Below are 17,266 nucleotides of genomic sequence, written 5' to 3'. Positions count from 1 at the left end.
CATCAGCCTCAGCATCCTTTTTCCTTTCTTTTTTGATGGTTAATTTTACATGTCAAAGCCTCAGCATCTTGAGGTTGGTTCCCTCACCACCCTGCCTACTCACACTTGGTCAGGGTCAACACAGGAGAGCCTGTGTTTTGCAACACTTTCTGGAAAGACAGCAGGGCTTCTACAGCTGTGCTGTCCAGTATGGGAGCCACTGGCCACAGGTGGCTACGTCAGTTTGAATTAAGCAAAATAAAAAATTTGGCTCCTTAGTGACACTAGCCACAATTTCAAGTATGCACCAGCCACGTGTGGTGTAGTGCAGATATAGCCCATTTCCATCAGCACAGAATGTTCTATTAGACAGAGCTGTTCTAGAGTTCAGTCCTTTGGGCCAGGGGACCCCTAAGCTGGGAACATGGACCTCAAACCACGCGGGGGATTTCTGAAAGGGCAATCGGCACAGGCACTTTTCCGGCCTGGATCCGGCTCTGCACAGCCAGCACGGGTCTCTTGCTAGCAGTACTGGAATCGGGGCGCCAGCCTGGCTGAGGAGCAGTTCCGTGTGCCACATTGGCTGACAATAGGGATGTAAATTATGGATTTTTTTAATGCCATGAGGGGAGAAGATAAAAAAAAAAAATGAAAGGGGTCAATCACGAGAGGGGCTGAACTGAACTGTCCTGTAGGAGAGTGGGGTCTTAGGGAGGTCCCTTTGCTACTGCCTCACCTGATTTTGTGACAGTCACATTCTTCTGGCCGCTTTTTCTTCAGGTGACCTCGGACTTCCCTCAGGTTCTTAATTTTGTTCTGCAGGGTTTCAATCTGAGGGAGGGGCAGGAGAGGAGGCCTTGAAACCTTCAAGGCTGGACAGCAAAGGCTTGGCCTGGTGACTGCCCCCACGCTGCCTTGTCTGTGCTCAGCAGCGGCAGCCTGCACTCCCCGGGCCCCAGGGCCAGCACCGGCATGTCTGGGTGGGGAGGAGGTACTTGTTCCGCCTGCTGAAGGAAGCCCGCCTTCTCCTCCAGCCAGCCCTTGCAAGGGAACCGAGTCATTTTCCTGGCCTGGCCTGCGCAGGAACCCGCTGAGCCCACTGAGGGCTCCAGTGTCTCCCCTGGGCTTGATGAAAGGCCTCACTGTAGCACAGACTTCTTGTAAGTCCAAAGGGGGACAACGTGGCTAAGCCATCGTCCCTCAGACAGCCTGGGCAGGAAGCTGTCTGTCTCATGCTGGGACTGACGCCTATCCCTGGGTTGAGGAATCTGTGGGGACCTCACTTCACCTCTCCAGCCTCTTCCCTGGGTCTGGCCTCACTGCCCTCCCACCGTGAGCTGGGGGTCCTGCCAGGCCCGTGGTGGCTGAGAGCACGCTCCTCTCCTGCTCTCCACTCACCTCGTGGTCGATGTGCAGCTTGTGGTCTTTCCAGGCCTGTAGGGACTTGTACAGGTCCAGGTCACACTGGACTGTGTCATTCTCTAGGATGTAGCACCTGCTTGAGAGAAGGGATCACGTGTGGCTCGGAGGAGGTGGAGGTGGAGGGGGACCAGCCCAGGGGCCCAAGAGGTGTGGGAAGCCCTTGCCGAGGTCTGTCCTGTCCCCTTCACCCTTGACTTCCACCTGGACACTCACCGATGTGTCACTTTAATGGGGTTGGCGGCTGAGTAGTCGGGAAGGCCTCCAGTGCCACTGAAGTCCCCATCCTTGTCATCTTGGTCCTCAGGGGCCCCTGGCCAGTGCCTCTTGGTGAGGTTTCGGGGCTGGGCGGCATCACCCAGGCCTACGTGATACACCCTGCCGTCCACCTCGATGGCCACTGAGCGGATAGAGCGACTGCGGACGTAGCTGGCCTTGTACTCTGTGGGCATTAGAGGAGTGGCAGAGTTAGGGAGGCGGGAAAGGCTGGCCAGGCTCCCAGGGCAGTGGGTCCTTCATCAAGATAGGGCCAGGCTTCCAAGCATGAGGCTCAGCTTTGCCTGCGACCCAAGGGGTCGTGAAATCTACCCGCCTGCTCGCAGATCCTGGACCGCAGGGGAGGGCCTCGAGGTGATCACACCGGCAAGATGGAAGTCCTGGAGCCAAGAAGCCACTGACTCGAGGATTTCAAGCGAGAGCTGCTTGCGGGTAAACAAATGGCAGTACATCACCTGTACAACGGAATATGCGACCAGAACCGGGAGCGAGGTTCTGATTCACGCTAGAGTGCGGATGAATGTCGAAAGCAGCCAGACGCAAAGCGGCCTCGTATTGTTACATTCTATTTATAGGAACTACCCAGAATAGGTAAATCTATAACAGCAGGAAGAAGATTGGTGATTGCCAGGGGCTGGGCGAGAGGGTAGTGAGGAGTGACTGCTTTGTGGGTACGGGGTTCCCTTTTGGGGTGATGAAATGTTTTGGAACTAGGTAGAGGTGTGCAACACTGTGAACCTATTAAATGCCTCTGCATTGCATACAATTGTAAAAATGGTGAGTTTTATGTTACCTGAACTTCACCTCAATTAAAAGGAGAAAAAGCATCATGGATGTAAAAATGTTGATTTAAACTGGGAAAAAGGGGACCTGCAGTGCCTGTCTCTGGGTAGAAACGGATGGGGACTGGGGAAGCCACTTAGCTTCTTTGAGTCCCAGAGAGCTGGAGGCTGCCCACCAGGTGGTAGGCAGGTGCTACACCCAGGTGGGCCAGCGACAAGGCTGAGAGGGGGCTTTTGCACACACCCCGATGCTGAAAACTCAGGTGTGCAGGCTGAAGTGACACCCCAGGTAGCCTGTATCTTCTATGTCTCAAAAACAAATCTGAGTTGGTGACATTAAAGAAAAAGGGGAGGTGGTGGCGGTGATGTAGGGATCCAGATTTCCAGCTTCCAGAAAGGAAACAGATGTCTCATGGGCTCACAGTTCCATATGGTCAGGACGGGCCGGGGATGGGCGGCCCCTCTGGCTGCCCACTGTCTTCCCTGTTGGCCACAGCCCCCGCCACTCCTTTCTGTTTTAAAACCTCTGCCCACCTGACGCATGTCTGGCTTCAGCACGCATCCTTCTCCAGATGTGCCTCATTTAAAGAGAAGGGCCTGGAGCCAGTTAGTGGCCCAGGTTTTGTTGGATCCCAAGTGACCCCGAGATGGTGACCAAAGAGGACCCGCTGGAGGCAGGTGGTGGCGGAAGGAGGGAGGAAAGGGCTCTCTTCCCACATGGCCTGGGTCTTGCCACCCCCACTCTTGGGGGATGTTTTGTTTTTATCTTTCAGTTCTCAGACACCTTGCATCAGTCACAAGGGCCGAAGGATCCTGAAGGGCCGGGAGAGGCCTCCCCTCTCCAGCAGAGCCTTGGGCCTTTTCGGACACAGGGCAGCTTTCTCCTGGGCACTTCCCTCCCTCGGTTTAGTCTCCCGATGCAAGTACACAAAGTGCCAAGGATGCACCCTGTGCCGAGCAGGTCCTGCCCCGAGAGGCTCAGGAAATAGACCCAGCGTGTCCTCTCCACTCATTTTGTCTCAGTCGGCTCATGAGTGAGCTGCTTTGCCTCTTTCCACCCTCCATCTCCCAGCTCTAGACTCAGGGGTCCCTAAACCATGGCCTAAGGGCCCAGGCCGGCCTCCATCTGTCTTTGTGAATACAGTTCCACTGGGTACAGCTGCTTGCATTCGCTTATACCTCTGCAGTCGCAGGGCTGAGTCACAAAGCCCAAGACCTTTACTCTCTGGCTCTTCACAGAAGCAGTCTGCGAACCCTGTATGAATCCTCTCCTGGACTGAAGCCACACTACCTGTTCTCCCCGTCACTTTCACCGTGTTCGTGTCCAGAGTCCCGGAGGTACCCTTCCTGCCACACCAACAGAGCATGGGGCAGGACTTCGTAACCCAGCGGCCAAGAGCTTTGACTCTGCAATCAGATGGCTCAGGTGCAAACCCCTGAGCACATGTGTGGCCCTGGCCATTTGGGTAACTTCTCGGGATGGTGCCTACCCTACAAGGGCTCCTTGGAGGATGGCACGAAACGGAACTAGTGAAGCATTCATGCCTGATGAGCTGGTGTGGACCAGCTACTGCAGGGGGTGGGGACTCTGCCTGCAGCTGACGTCCTCACCTAAGGTGACACCCTGGGCCCACTCCCTGCCTCTCCACGCCAGTGGCCGCCTGTGTGATGTGGCTGCCTGTGCCCACGGTGCTTCTCACCACCCTCGGCCACACGGGTCACCTCTCTGTGACTGGGACCCACTGCCCTCATTCTGAGCACAGGGCCTTTGTACTCCATCTTCCCCCTCCTCAGAACACTTGCTCTCTGGCTGGTCACAAGATCTGCTCCTTTCTGTACTTGGTTCTCATTAAGTGTCCATTGAGCACCATTCTGGAGCCACCACCCCTCTCTGCTGGTCCCGCCACCGCTGCATCTCCTTCATGCATTTTTCACCAGGGGAAGTGGCCCTCTTTGTTCACTTGTTCACATCTTGTCTCATCCATGAGGTCCAAGTCCGTGTCTCTCTAGGTCAACTCTAATCTCAGTGTCTTGCACAAAGTTCAAGAAATGAATGAACACCAGTCACGTGGGCCCATCCCCTGAGTCCTCGTCCCCTTCTCCTGTTCCCATGTACCCCTTCTGCTGTGAGTTGGCTGGCTCTGCCTGACTTCCCCACGCCACAGCCAGGATCCCCGTGGATCAAGGTGGGCCAGGACTTTCCAACCTTACCACTGCGGACACTTTGGGGCCAGATCAAACTCTGTGGTGGGGGCTGTCCTGTTCGTTGCAAGTTGTTTAGCCGCATCCATAGCCTCTGCTCACTGAACGCCAGCAGCATCCCTCCATCACACACAATTGTGACAGCCACAAATGTCTCCAAACATTGCCAAGTGTCCCCTGGGGGACAGAAAGCCCCCAGTTCAGCCTGCTCTAGGCTGACTGCTCAGAAAAGCGGGACAGAGTGTCTTGTCGGAGACTCTAGTGGGGGAAGAATGCTGGGCAGGAGATGGGGCTGGAGTCCCCAAATCAGCCACATGACCCAGGCTTTCCTGTCCATCATCAGGGGGTGATCACCCCTGCCCCGCTTACAGGGCTGTTGAGAGGTGCAGGTCCCGGGCTCTGACATTACACTCACATGAGGATTCTGACCAGGGCTGAGCTGACTCTTGGCTACTTTTAGGTATTTTTCTTTCCTCTAAGCATTAATAAGGAGGAAAAGAGCTGAGTTTCTCCCTGCAAGATCTTGTATTATTTAAAGATTATCGACTGTGCCACATATTGAAGCAAGGAGATGCTGGCTGTGTAATCTAATCTGGAAACCAATCATCCTGTTCAGCTAGAAAAGTTAATGTAGTAGTTCCTAATCAGCTGGTGAGGAAATGTAACGGAGGGTCATCAGCTGGGAAGCGTTGTTTGAGGCAGTGGCTGGGCTGTTATGGAGACAGACTTATCTGCTCCACGATGAAGACATTTGCTGCCTGGCTGGATGGACCAGAGGAGATCACCGCGCCTGCCGTAGGAGACCTCAATCTCTAATTAGTCCGTGGCACAATATCATCCGTCTTAATAAAGAAAGACTTTTTTTTTTTTTTTTTTGAGACAGAGTCTTGCTCTGTCACCCAGGCTGGAGTGAAGTGGCGTGATCTCGGTTCACTGCAGCCTCCCGCTCCCAGGTTCAAGCCATTCTCATGCCTCAGCCTCCTGAGTAGCAGGGACTAAAGGCTCCCACCACCGTGCCTGGCTAATCATTGTATTTTTAGTAGACACGGGTTTCACCATGTTGGCCAGACTGGTCTCAAACTCTTGAGCTCAGGCAATCCACCTGCCTTGGCCTCCCAAAATGCTGGGATTACAGGCGTGAGCCACTGTGCCCGATCAGGAAGGAGATTCCAACACAGGCTACCACGCGGATGAACCCGGAGAACATTGTGCGAAGAGAAATAAGCCAGCCACAGAAGGACAAATATTGTACAATTCCACTTAACACGAGTCCCCTAGAGCAGTCAAGCTCGTAGAAGTAGAAGAGTGGTTGCTGAGAGTGGGTGGGAGAATAGGGTGGGAGAATGGGGTGGGAGAATGGGGTGGGAGCGGGGTGGGAGTGGGTACGAGAACGGGGTGAGAGTGGGGTGGGAGTGGGTGGGAGAACGGGGTGAGAGCGGGGTGGGAGAGCGGGGTGGGAGAATGAGTGAGAGCGGGGTGGGAGAACGGGGTGGGAGAGCGGGGTGGGATAACATGGGGAGAAATGGGGTGACAGGGGGGAGGGGTGGAAGAGGGTGGAGAAGGGGGTGACGGGGTGGAGGGGGTGGGGGGGAAAGGGGGTGGGGGTGGGGAAAGGGGTGAGGGGGTGGAGGGGTGGGAGGAGGGAGAAGGGGGGTGGAGGGGGTGAAGGGGTGGAGGGGGTGGAGAGGGGGAGGGAGGGTGGAGGGGTGGGGGGTGGAGGGGGGTGGAAGGGGTGGAGGGGTGGGGGGGTGGAGGGAAGGGGGGTGGAGGGTGAGGGGTGGAAGGGGGGGGGGAGAATGGGGTGAGAGCGGGGTGGGAGTGGGTGGGAGAACGGCGTGAGAGCGGGGTGGGAGAGTGGGGTGAGAACGGGGTGGGACAGCGGGGTGAGAACGGGGTGAGAGCGGAGTGGAAGAACGAGTGACAGCGGGGTGGAAGAACGGGGTGAGAGTGGGGTGGGAGAATGGGGAGATGGCGTTGAATGGGGACAGTTCTAGTTTTGCGAGATGAAAAGAGTTCGTTTAGCAGATAGGTTGCCATAGTAGTGTGCATATAGTTTACACTACTGAACTGGATACTTTAAAATGGCTAAGATGATAAATTTTATGTGTATTTCACCATAACTGTTTTTAAAACAACACCTAAAATCTCTCATTAGGCTTTGGCTGTCCTTAGGCCAGAGAAATGGGCTGCGTGGGAAGCTGCCCAGACCTGGAGGACACACTTCTAGCCGGCGGACCCTGACGCCTCCACACATTTTCAGGGCACAGGCTCATTCCTGTTTGAAAGTCAGGCAGGGACCATTCTTCCTATTTGATGGTGGGAGCTGAGCTTCAGAATGGTAAAGTGATAGCCCAGGGTGGCGGCTGAGCCTTCTGGCTGGGTCTAGAAGAGTCCCTCTCTTCCCTTCGCCAGCTCCCTGGCTTCTGCCTGCCTGTCCTCTCCTCGGCCCCTGCAGAGAATGAGGTGTGAAGGTGTAGACGCTTCTTCAGTTGGGTGAGGCTTTCCCCCGCTCAACTAAAGTATAGTCTATTTTTGTTCTTCAGGATAGTTTTTTATTTTTTTTTTTTGAGACTGAGTCTCACTCTGTCGCCCAGGCTGGAGCACAATGGCATGATCTCAGCTGTCTGCAACCTCCGCCTCCCGGGTTCAAGCGATTCTCCTGCCACGCCACCACGCCCAACTAATTTTTTGTATTTTTAGTAGAGATGGGGTTTCACCATGTTGGCCAGGCTGGTCTTGAACTCCTGACCTCAAGTGATCCATCCACCTCGGCCTCTCAAAGTGCTGGGATTACAGGTGTGAGCCACCGTGCCCAGCCCAGGGTAGTTCTATAAAGTCACCACAAACACTGACTAATTGAACATTGAAACATGGGTCCTAGGGGAAGCACAGAGCTGGGTTCCTGCGAACCTCTGGTCCCAGCATTTTCACCAGCCAATACAAGCCAACCTTGTATGCGTGTTTCTTCCTTTTTTTTTTTTTTTTTTTTTTGAGATGGATCTTGCTCTGTTGCCTAGGCTGGAGTGCAGTGGTGCAATCTCGGGTCACCGCAGCATCTGCCTCCCGGGTTCAAGCGATTCTCATGCCTCAGCCTCCCAAGTAGCCGGGATTACAAGCATGAGCCACCACATCTGGCTAATTTTTGTATTTTTAGATGGGGTTTTACCATGTTGGCCAGGCTGGTCTTGAGCTCCTGACCTCAGGTGATCCGCCTGCCTCGGACTCCCAAAGTACTGGGATTACAGGCGTAAGCCACCGCGCCTGGCCTTATCTGTTTGTTACTACTGCTCCCCACTAGAATGGGTGGCTCGTGAGGAGGTGTGGCTGTGTCCCCAGCCCCTAGACCACCACCTGGCAAAGCGACAGTCTCTGTGGAATTGTCTGAGTGAATGAATGGGGCAAGAGCCAGGTTGTGACACTTACTCTTCTTGAAGAGCTTTTTCCGGCGTCCAGCCAGGCTGAGCTTGTAGTCCCCGCTGTCACAGGTGCAGGCCTCACTGCCCTGCCTGTAGTACTTGGGCACGAGGTTGGAGAGGGCTCTGCCGCCGCCCAGCCGCATGGGGCCCTTGCACTTATGCAGCTTCAGCTTCCCCGTGGCGTCCTCCACACACTGCCACTTCTGCAAGACATGCCAGGGCCTCAGCCAGCTGCTCGTCTGCTCTCCTAAACCCGCCTCTCCCCTGCCACCCCCATCCACCCTGGAGACATCCCTCTCCCTGCTTGCATCCAGCTGTTACCGAGCCCCACCTCTGCTATCTCCAATGCCGCTTCTCTCCACCGCCACTGCTTGAACCTTGGGCAGAGCTACCATCATCCCCCCGCGAGATGCCTCCGACAGCCACCACTCTCATGGTTACCTGCTTCTGTCTGCTCCTAAAATCCACCCACATGGCAGCTAGAGGAATCTTTTTAAAGGGCAAGTTGGATCATATTACTCTCCTACTTAAAACCCTTCAATGGCTCCCACTGTCTTTAAGACAAGACCCAAGCTCCTGATACTAGTCTTTGAACACCCTCTGCAATCTGGCCCTGGCCTACCCATGGGTCCTCCTCTCCCTCAGCCCCAGCCCTCTCTCCAGTATCCCCTGTGGGCTGCTGCCCCAGGGACTTGGCGCTCACTGTTCCTTCTGCCTAGAATGCCTTTTCTCCAGCCCTTCCTGCTTCTGGAGCCTTCTGTTCCTTCCCGTCTGCTCCAGCGCAAGGTCTCCCCTGCCCACCTTCCCAGACTCAATCAGTGCAGTGTGTGCAGAGGCTCCACGTGTGCATGTCCACGTGTGCATGTAACTCCAGGCCTGTGGTCAGAAGCTGAATGTAGATAGAATCACTGTCCAAATCTCTCGTGTTGATCCCTCTTCTCTTCCCCAGTTCCAGCCTCCTGGATCCCCTCATGGGATTCTGCAACCACCTGCAAACTGGATTCTCTTCCCTTCTGTCCACACCTGCTCCAGCCCATTGACCCAGGGACTCTTTAGGGCCTATTGTGTGCCAAAGTGACCTTTCCAGGCCACGGGTCAGATCTGTTCCCTGTGTCTCTCCAGCACTTAGCATGTGCCAGGCACTGTGTGTTAATATATTAACTTGCTTACTACACCTCATGCTACCCTACAAGGCAGGTGCTGTCATTACTGTGCCGCTTCAAGATGAGGCACACAGAGGTAGAGAGATGTGTCCTGGGTCACACAACTGGGAGGTGCAAGAGCTGTAAGGAAAAGTGTGGAATCTGGTGCCACCATGCCCCGCAACCCTCTGCTGCACCGCCTGCCCCCCCCCCCCCCACCACCGTTGAATGCCCTGCTGCCTTTCACCTGCTCATCTTGCCCCTGTCCCGCCCGTCTGTTCTCACCTGGAGGCTGAATCTGATTGCATTCACAGCGCCCTGCCACGCTCCCACCCGCTTCAACACATGCAGGCCCTTCCAGCATCCTGGATTCCTTAGTGCAGAAGGAGATTGATGGGCCAGCAGGCATGGCCCTGAATGAGGCCAGCTCAGAAGTGACTGGGGGACCTGGGGAGGCTAAAGTGGGCACTGTGACCGGCTATACCCATCTGACTGTCGCCAGAGGGGAGCACAGGCCCAGAAGCCCAGGTCTGATTTTTCAGGAAAAGCCAGGCTCTGACTTCTGCATGAAGCCCTGAGCTGTGTGCGCTGGCGAGCAGCCTCCGTCCACTTAGCTCTCTCTGCCTGGAATTCTCCTTCCCCGCTGCCTGCTCCCCCCTCCAACCCAACAAACTCAGCTGGGGCACGACTTGAGGGGTCGGCAAACGGCAGCCCTCTCGCTAGTCAACTCCAGCCCGTGGCCTGTTTTTGTATGGCCTGCAACCCAAGAACGGTTTTTACATTGTACATTTTTAGAGTTGTAAAAAGCAAGAACAAAAACAAATGTGTGGCCTGCAAAGCCCAAACTATTTACTGTCTGACCTTGCGCGGAAAGTGTTTGCTGTCCCTGCACTACTCATGTAGAAGCCGTGTCCACATGGCCCGTCCCGAGGCTGTCCTGGCGAGGGCGGCAGGTGAGCCCCACAGGGCTGGGCCAGTGTCGGCTTGACTCAGTCCCTACAGCTGCTGAGAACAAAGGTCCCGCAGCCCGACTACCTGGGTTCAAATCCTGGCTCCACCACTTGAAGCTGTGAGGCTGCAGGCAGTTTGCCTGAGCCCTGGGCCTCAGTGTCCCCCTGTGTAGAGAACATACCTGCCAGATAGGGTGGCTGGAGGTAGAGCGTACACTCACGTGTTGCCTGTGATGATCATCATTACAAGGTGCCCAGGGCACATTTACTCCTGCCCGGGCCGGGCCCTAGTCTGGGCTTTAGCAATGATGACATGAATTCTAGCCGGGCCCTGCCCTTAGGATGTACCCGTATCACCAGGAAACAGGCAGATGCACAAGAGCTCGGTTCCTGGAAATGTTTGTTCAGCGAAGGACAAACAAACATCTACCACGTGGGGTAGCACAGAAAAGGTACCCAAGGCAATGCTATGGCTGGGTGTGAGGCCCCCTAAGAGACGTCCTTGGGCCACAGGGTACAGCTTCTACACTGGGCAGGGCATTCCAGAAGGCACGGCACAAGCAGGGACATGGCAACGGCACTCGGGGAGTGCGGGCTTGTGAGCAGGGCCATTGCCTGGGATGGGGGGCAGACGTCTGAGCCTGGGGGCCCCAAAGCTCTGGGGCTGGGTCGGGGGCCGTGGGTTGCTGCCTCCCAGCTGGCCTAGGCTATGTGCCCCAAACCCCACCCCGCCCTCAGCACTCGCTTCCTTTGGCTTCAGTGGTGTGCTCTGATTGTTTGCAAAATGCTGATACCTCCTCTTTCTTAGCCCCAGCAAAGAGGTCATTCTGGCTGCCCAAGCCCTGATCTGGGTCGGGGGAGACATGCAGAAAGAACCAGTGGGGGACTTGACAATGTTCCCTCGTTGAGGGGCAAAGGCTTCCTGGCCTCCTCATTTCATTCCTTTTAGCCCAGAACTAAAATCAGAACCACTTCTGGGATCTCGGTACAAAGTCAAGGCTGAACTCTCTCCAGAACATCAGCTCCGGGAGGGCAGGAGTTTCTGTTGGGCATATTCAAGGCTGTAGCCCTGCACCTAGGGCAGTGCCTGGCAATCGGAGGTATGCATTCGTGCTGTACAATGGAGGGATGAAATCCACAGCTCCTGCCCGGTGGCAGATACGGGTTAATTCTGTGACTAAGTGGGGTCTGTGGGTTTACAAACACACACTGGGTGGGGAGGCACAGTCAGGCCTGTATGAGCCCATACTAATTCTGTGTGCAGTCGTAAGATGGAATCATTCAAATGCAGTCCATCACAAATGCACCCACCTCAGGCCTTCGCATCACAAATGCACCCACCTCAGGCCTTCGCCTTCAATACCAGGGCCCTGGTTTTGTTTTTTCTCATAGGTGAAACAGGCATGCAGCTCCAGTCCCAGCCTTTGACAGGCAGGGCAGGGACACACCTCTGGCACCCCTTGGGCCAGTCAAGGCAGAGCCTCACCATCTCCAATCCCCTCCCCGCCCACTCCCCTCCCTGCCCACTCCCCTCTCCACCCTGCCTGGGGGTGGGGGTTGCCCCTCCCCTGACCCTCCTCTCCAAGCCTGCCCTGGCCTTCCAGCCTCAGAAGAGCCTCCTTCAGGCTTTCCCAAACATGTCAGTTTCTGCTATCTCTGAATACTTCCCAGATAATTTTCTTTTTTCTTATGTTTTTAGAGACAGGGTCTTATTCTGTCACCCAAGCTGGAGTGCAGTGGCGCAATCATAGCTCACTGCAACCCCCAACACGTGGGCTCAAGCCATCCTCCCACCTCAGCTCTGGAGTAGCTGGGACCTCAGACATGAGCCACGGACTGTTCCTAGCCATAATTTCCTTAATATTTCTCTTGCAATCAATTCACTTTTTAAAACCTTACATATATTTCTTTTAAAAAGCCATGTCTTATTACTCCTATAAAAGGAAAACCAGTCACGAAGAGGATACTGTCAAAGTAAATACGGTGAAGATAAAGTAATTTAACTCCTGCTGGGGCCTTTGTGCAAGAGGGGTCGGCAAGGGCTAGAGAGGTGCTAAGGGCATACGCACACCCATGGGACACTTGGCGTCTGACACGGTCAGGGTCCAAAGGCTGCTGAGAAATCAATCGCTTATTGGGAGCGTCATCCTGCACCACCAAACAGCATCTTGGGCATCACAGGGCAGCAAAGGGCTACCCGTTGGGAGGCCCTGGCCCTGCTGGTTCAGTGGCTCTCAGAGCCCCGCAGGTCAGGCTGTAGTCAGGAGGGGGAGCCGTCGGGAGGGCACGGAGCCTTCTTACCTGTCCCAGCTGCTCACAGGCCGTCTGGTACTCAGCGCGCTGACACAGGTCCTTCACACGCTGGTACTTGGGCAAAAAGTTCTCCTCCTGGGCATCCACCTTGTCGTTGTCTCTCTTGTGTAGCAGTTTGCTATGGGGCAGACAGCAGGAGTCGCGGGGCCGGCCTCTCAGCTCTGGAGGAGCCCCGGAGGCACGTGTGCCCACCTAGGGGGGTGCCCCCTCGGCTCCGGCTTTTCCTCACAGTGGAGGGCACAGGGCCACCCTCCCCGGGTCTCCTGATGTTTAGGAAACTTAAGATATTGGAATTTTATAAGCAACTTCCCAAATTGCATGAGTTGGCAATAAATTAACTGAAGACATTGTAGAAGCTGGACAAAACATGCCAAAAGAGTACACGTGACCTCAGACCCCAATTTTGTGTCGTCTATAGGAGGAGTGAATGGGCTTTGTGTTTAGGGGCCTTTGGACACAACTTCAGAGCCATGGGCAGTTCTTGAATACCACGATGCGGTGGGGCTGCAGGAGCTTCCTAGGCGGAGGGAGGGAGGTGGGCAGGGGTGTCCCTCCCAGGACCCGGCACTCACCCTCTCTCCACCAGGAAGGAGTCCCTCCAGACCCTCATCTTCTTTTTCAAGTGAAACCTGGAAAAAAGCATGGCTCCTGCTTCTCAGCAATGTGAGGGCTTCCCACCACCCCCTATTCCCCCAGGAGCAGGGACGGCACCAGGCGTCAGCCTTGGTTTACAGTCAGCCTGGACGGCAACTGTGGTGAGCGCCCCCAGCTGGGCACTGGAGCATTGCACACCCTCCTCTGAGTTGAGCCACCCCTTCCCCAGAGACTTGGGTCTGGAAGTACACAGGGCAGAAATGACCCAGGTCAAAGTCACTGTAAGTCCCACCCAAGTAACTGTGTGTCTGTGTGTGTGTGTGTGCACGCGCGCGCGCACATCTCAAACCCCACCAGGAAGCCCAGCAACTCCCCCGGCGCTAGACGAGCTCTGTCTTGAGCTCAGCATCAGGGGCAGTGGTTCAGCGTCAGTGCAGTGGTTCAGCATCTTGAGCTCTGTCTTGAGCTCAGCATCAGGCGCAGTGGTTCGGCGTCTTGAGCTCTGTCTTGAGCTCAGCGTTCAGGCGCAGTGGTTCGGCGTCTTGAGCTCTGTCTTGAGCTCAGCGTCAGGCGCAGTGGTTCAGCGTCAGTGCAGTGGTTCAGCATCTTGAGCTCTGTCTTGAGCTCAGTTTCAGGCGCAGCAGTTGCCTTGATGTCGGGTTAATTGCATTGGGTTTTGGGGGTATTTTCTTCTTTGGTGCTTTGCAGTTGCATGTATGTAATTTGTATGTTTCATCCAGTGCCACCTGGTCATTTCCATTTCCTAGATGGGGACTCTGAAGCTGAGAGGGGAAGCTTCCACCCTGTCCCCTGACTCCCAGGTGTCCTGGCTCCCAGGCCAGTGTCCCCAAACATGTCCATTTTATACCATTACAGCTCGCCTGGCCTCACAGTCAGGGGAGGAGCCTCAATGGACGTGGTCCCCCTACAGGGCAGCCAGATGTGGGCACACAGTGCTCGCCTGGCTGGAGCCTCTGGGAGGCCACAGGGGAAGGGCTCCGCTGCCAGAGGTGCAAGCCAGGAGTTGAAGTAGCACCTGGAGGCCAGGAACCTGGTGGCTGTTAGAGCGCTGGCCACCAGATGTCGCTGCGGCCACACCAGCCTCCCCGCCCCGACTCAGCCCACCTCCCAACTGTCTGACTTGCCCACCCTCACGGTTCCTATTCTGCCTCTCTGGACACCTAGGAATATGTTCCCATCACACCCTCCAGCATTAAAGTTATGGGCCCTGGTGAGTCAGCATCTGAATTCCCAGAGCTACATCCAGACTTGCTGGGATACCTCCGACAAGCCACTCAATCGCTTTGGGACTCGGATTCCAAACTGGTAAAACGGGGATGATGATAATGTCCACCTTGCTGGGTTACTGTGAGGATCAAATTCCCAGATTTCCCTGCACGGTACTTAGAACAGGGCCTCACACACAAGCGCCGTGCAGTTAGCACCAACTCCTACCATCACTGCTGCTATCATTTCAAGCTTTGGGTAATTTTAGCTCAGAGAAGGTCCCCAACCGGTCACCTTGGCCACATTCCAGATGGGAAGACAGAATCTCGGAGAGGGGGCCATGCTTCTCTCCCACAGCAGGTAAGTGGTTGGCATAGGGGGACCTGAGAACCCCAGCTCCTGACCCTTGGAGACCCCACATTCTAGACCCACAGGGTTTTGCTCTGAGTTCCCGCAGGTCAATGTCCTGGCCCCCCAAAACCTGCCCTGATCCTTCCTCACCGATTCACCGGCCGCTCCGTGTCCAGCAGCTTGAGGATGGATTTTCCGTCCATATCTGCAGGTATGTCCAGGCCTGCAATGTCCAGGATGGTGGGGGCCAGGTCAATGTTGAGGACGATGTGGGGATTCCTGGGGGAGGCAGGAGATCGGGGACTCAGCCACTGGGGTGGTGGTGTCTCAGCCTCATGCGGGGCGTTGGGGAGCGGTAGGTGGGCAGCAGTTTGTTGGGGGCTGACATCTGCAGGTATGGAAGCTGCAGTCTGGCACCTCAACCTCTGCGGCCTGGCAAGCTCCCCTCTGTGGCCCAGATTCAGCCGAACCTCCACTCTGCGCTTGCCTCCCCTTAGCTTCTGTGTCTCAGACATGCCATGCTGTGAGCTGACAGCCCCACCCTGTCCCCCTCCTGCCCTTCCTGTCCCCACTTCCTGAGCAAAGGTGACCCGCCTTTACAACCAGCCCAAATCCTGGCCCTTCCCGAACCCTTCCCCTGGACCTCTGGGGCAAACACTGGCTCCTCACTGTTCCTTGACAGCCCAGGCACAGTCCAGCCTCAGGGCCTTCTTCTTTACCATCCTCTCTGCCTGGAATGTTCTTTCCCTGGAGATCAGGGGCCACCGTCCCTCACCCCTTTAGTTCTTTGCTCTATGACCAAGGAGGCCTGTGACAGGCCTCAGTGGTCCCCAGAATCCCTGTCCCTGGTGATCACACCTTAATGTGACCCCCTCACCTTGGGTGTGGACCAACCTGCACCTGCTGCCAACCAGTGGGATGTGAAGGTGATGGGCTGTCACTCCCGTGGTTGTGTTATGAGATAGTCAACTCTATCCTGCTAGCAGTCTGGCTCTGGTTTCTTTCTCCCCTTGCTGGCTTTGAAGAAGCAAGCCACTCTAAATCAGTGGCTAGACTGTGAGCAGTTTGGGAGGCAGACTGCATGGGTTCAAGTCCTCTGCTTGCCCTTGACCTGCCCCGTGAGCAGGGATGTAGATGCTCCCCAGTCGAGCCTCTGGATGAGACCACAGCCCTGGCCGGCACCTTGATTTCAGCCTAAGCAGATGACCCTGCAGGGCTGGGCCCAGGCTTCTGACCCTCAGACACCATGAGTTTGGACATGTGTGTTGTCTTAAGCTGCTGAGTTTGTGGCAGTTTGTTCTGTAGCACAGATACCCAACACAAGGCCCCTCCTGAGGACCCTATTTGGAACTGCACCCCCTCCCCACCCTCCCTGCTTTATCTTTCTCCTGAAGACTTATCACCATCTCATATGCTATATAATTTACTTATTTCTCTGGCTTATTGTCTATTACCCAGTTAGACTCTAAGCTGCAAGAAGGCTGGCTCAGATGGTCACTTCTGCATCTCCAGGACTTATACCCTTAGAACACACAGTAGCTACTCAGTAAATATTGGCTAAGTGAATTCCCATACATCTGCCACCTTTCCTGGCTCCTGTTTCTTTTTTTGAGAGGTGTCTTGCTCTGTCACCCAGGCTGGAGTGTGGTGGCACAATCTCGGCTGACTGCAACCTCCACCTCCTGGGTTCAAGTGATTCTCATGCCTCAGCCTCCCGAGTAGCTGGGATTACAGGCATGCACCACCACACCCATAATTTTTGTACTTTTAGTAGAGGTGGGGTTTCACCATGTTGGCCAGGTTACTCTTGAACTCCTGACCTCAGGTGATACATCCGCCTCAGCCTCCCAAAGTGCTGGGATTACAGGCATGAGCCACCTCTCCTGGCTTTTGTTTCTGGCTGATGGCATTCCCAATGTAGGGTAAGGGACTTGAGGGGTGTGCCCAGCACAGGACCCAGGACCTGTTGAATGGTGGACAGTCCCGTCAGAGCACCTGAGTGCCCTCCCTGCTAGTTCCCTGGGGACCAGGGCAGGGCCTGGGTCCTAGGGTTTCCGTCATCTTTAACCCCTCATCTCTCCCCAGTCCAGTGCCCTGTGAACATCGGGCAGGCTGCCAAGCATGTGTGCAGCTGCTGAAGATGGGGCTGTGTCATGGGGGGATCGAAGGCCAGCGTAAGGTGCTACAACTGAATCCAGAGGCGAGGGAGCTGGGAAGACTGCTGAGCGACGGGCGCTCTGCGGAACCCAGCAACCAGCAGCTGATGGGGCTGAGCTTGTCCAGTGGTCCCACTGCTCCAGGCTCAGGGGAAGGAGGACAGCGGTTGCTTTTCCTGGCCAGCACCCATGCCTTGCTCTGTGTCGCAGCTTCTAATTCTGTAGGAACTACCTGGCCCCATTCAGAGTCCACTGCCCAATGCACTCAGCCTGGTTACTCAAGGGTTTCTGTCACCTCTGGCTACAGTGAATGGTTCAGGGAAGGACACGTGACCTAAGTCAGGCCAGTGGGAGTCAGCCTCAGGTCTTCTGTTCAAAGCAGTTTGGCTTCCTAAACAGGATGGCTGAAAATCTGGAGCTGCTGACCCTGCCATAAGGAGAAAAACCTGCCTGAGAATA

General features: G+C 55.5%; 1 protein-coding gene across 6 annotated transcripts in view; it reads right to left on the bottom strand.

Annotated features, from left to right (window-relative positions):
- The window catches only part of SULF2 (sulfatase 2), a 132,339-nt gene that overhangs the window by 6,763 nt on the left and 108,310 nt on the right, over positions 1 to 17,266 (bottom strand). For 5 of the 6 annotated variants that reach the window (XM_032142950.2, XM_032142953.2, XM_032142954.2 and 2 more), the window contains 7 exons: positions 14,802 to 14,930; positions 13,052 to 13,108; positions 12,468 to 12,597; positions 8,082 to 8,277; positions 1,615 to 1,840; positions 1,378 to 1,477; positions 716 to 810 (listed from right to left, as the gene is read on the bottom strand). In XM_032142950.2, the coding sequence (XP_031998841.1) occupies positions 716 to 810; positions 1,378 to 1,477; positions 1,615 to 1,840; positions 8,082 to 8,277; positions 12,468 to 12,597; positions 13,052 to 13,108; positions 14,802 to 14,930 (933 nt within the window). The remainder of the gene's footprint in view (positions 1 to 715; positions 811 to 1,377; positions 1,478 to 1,614; positions 1,841 to 8,081; positions 8,278 to 12,467; positions 12,598 to 13,051; positions 13,109 to 14,801; positions 14,931 to 17,266) is intronic. The other variant, XM_032142951.2, reaches the window with a different exon arrangement.

The sequence above is a fragment of the Hylobates moloch genome, unplaced genomic scaffold (assembly GCF_009828535.3).
Source record: "Hylobates moloch isolate HMO894 unplaced genomic scaffold, HMol_V3 SCAFFOLD_21, whole genome shotgun sequence".
NCBI classification, from domain to species: domain Eukaryota; kingdom Metazoa; phylum Chordata; class Mammalia; order Primates; family Hylobatidae; genus Hylobates; species Hylobates moloch.
Note: the sequence above shows the minus strand (reverse complement) of the source record. Positions and strands in the feature narration are given on the sequence as shown.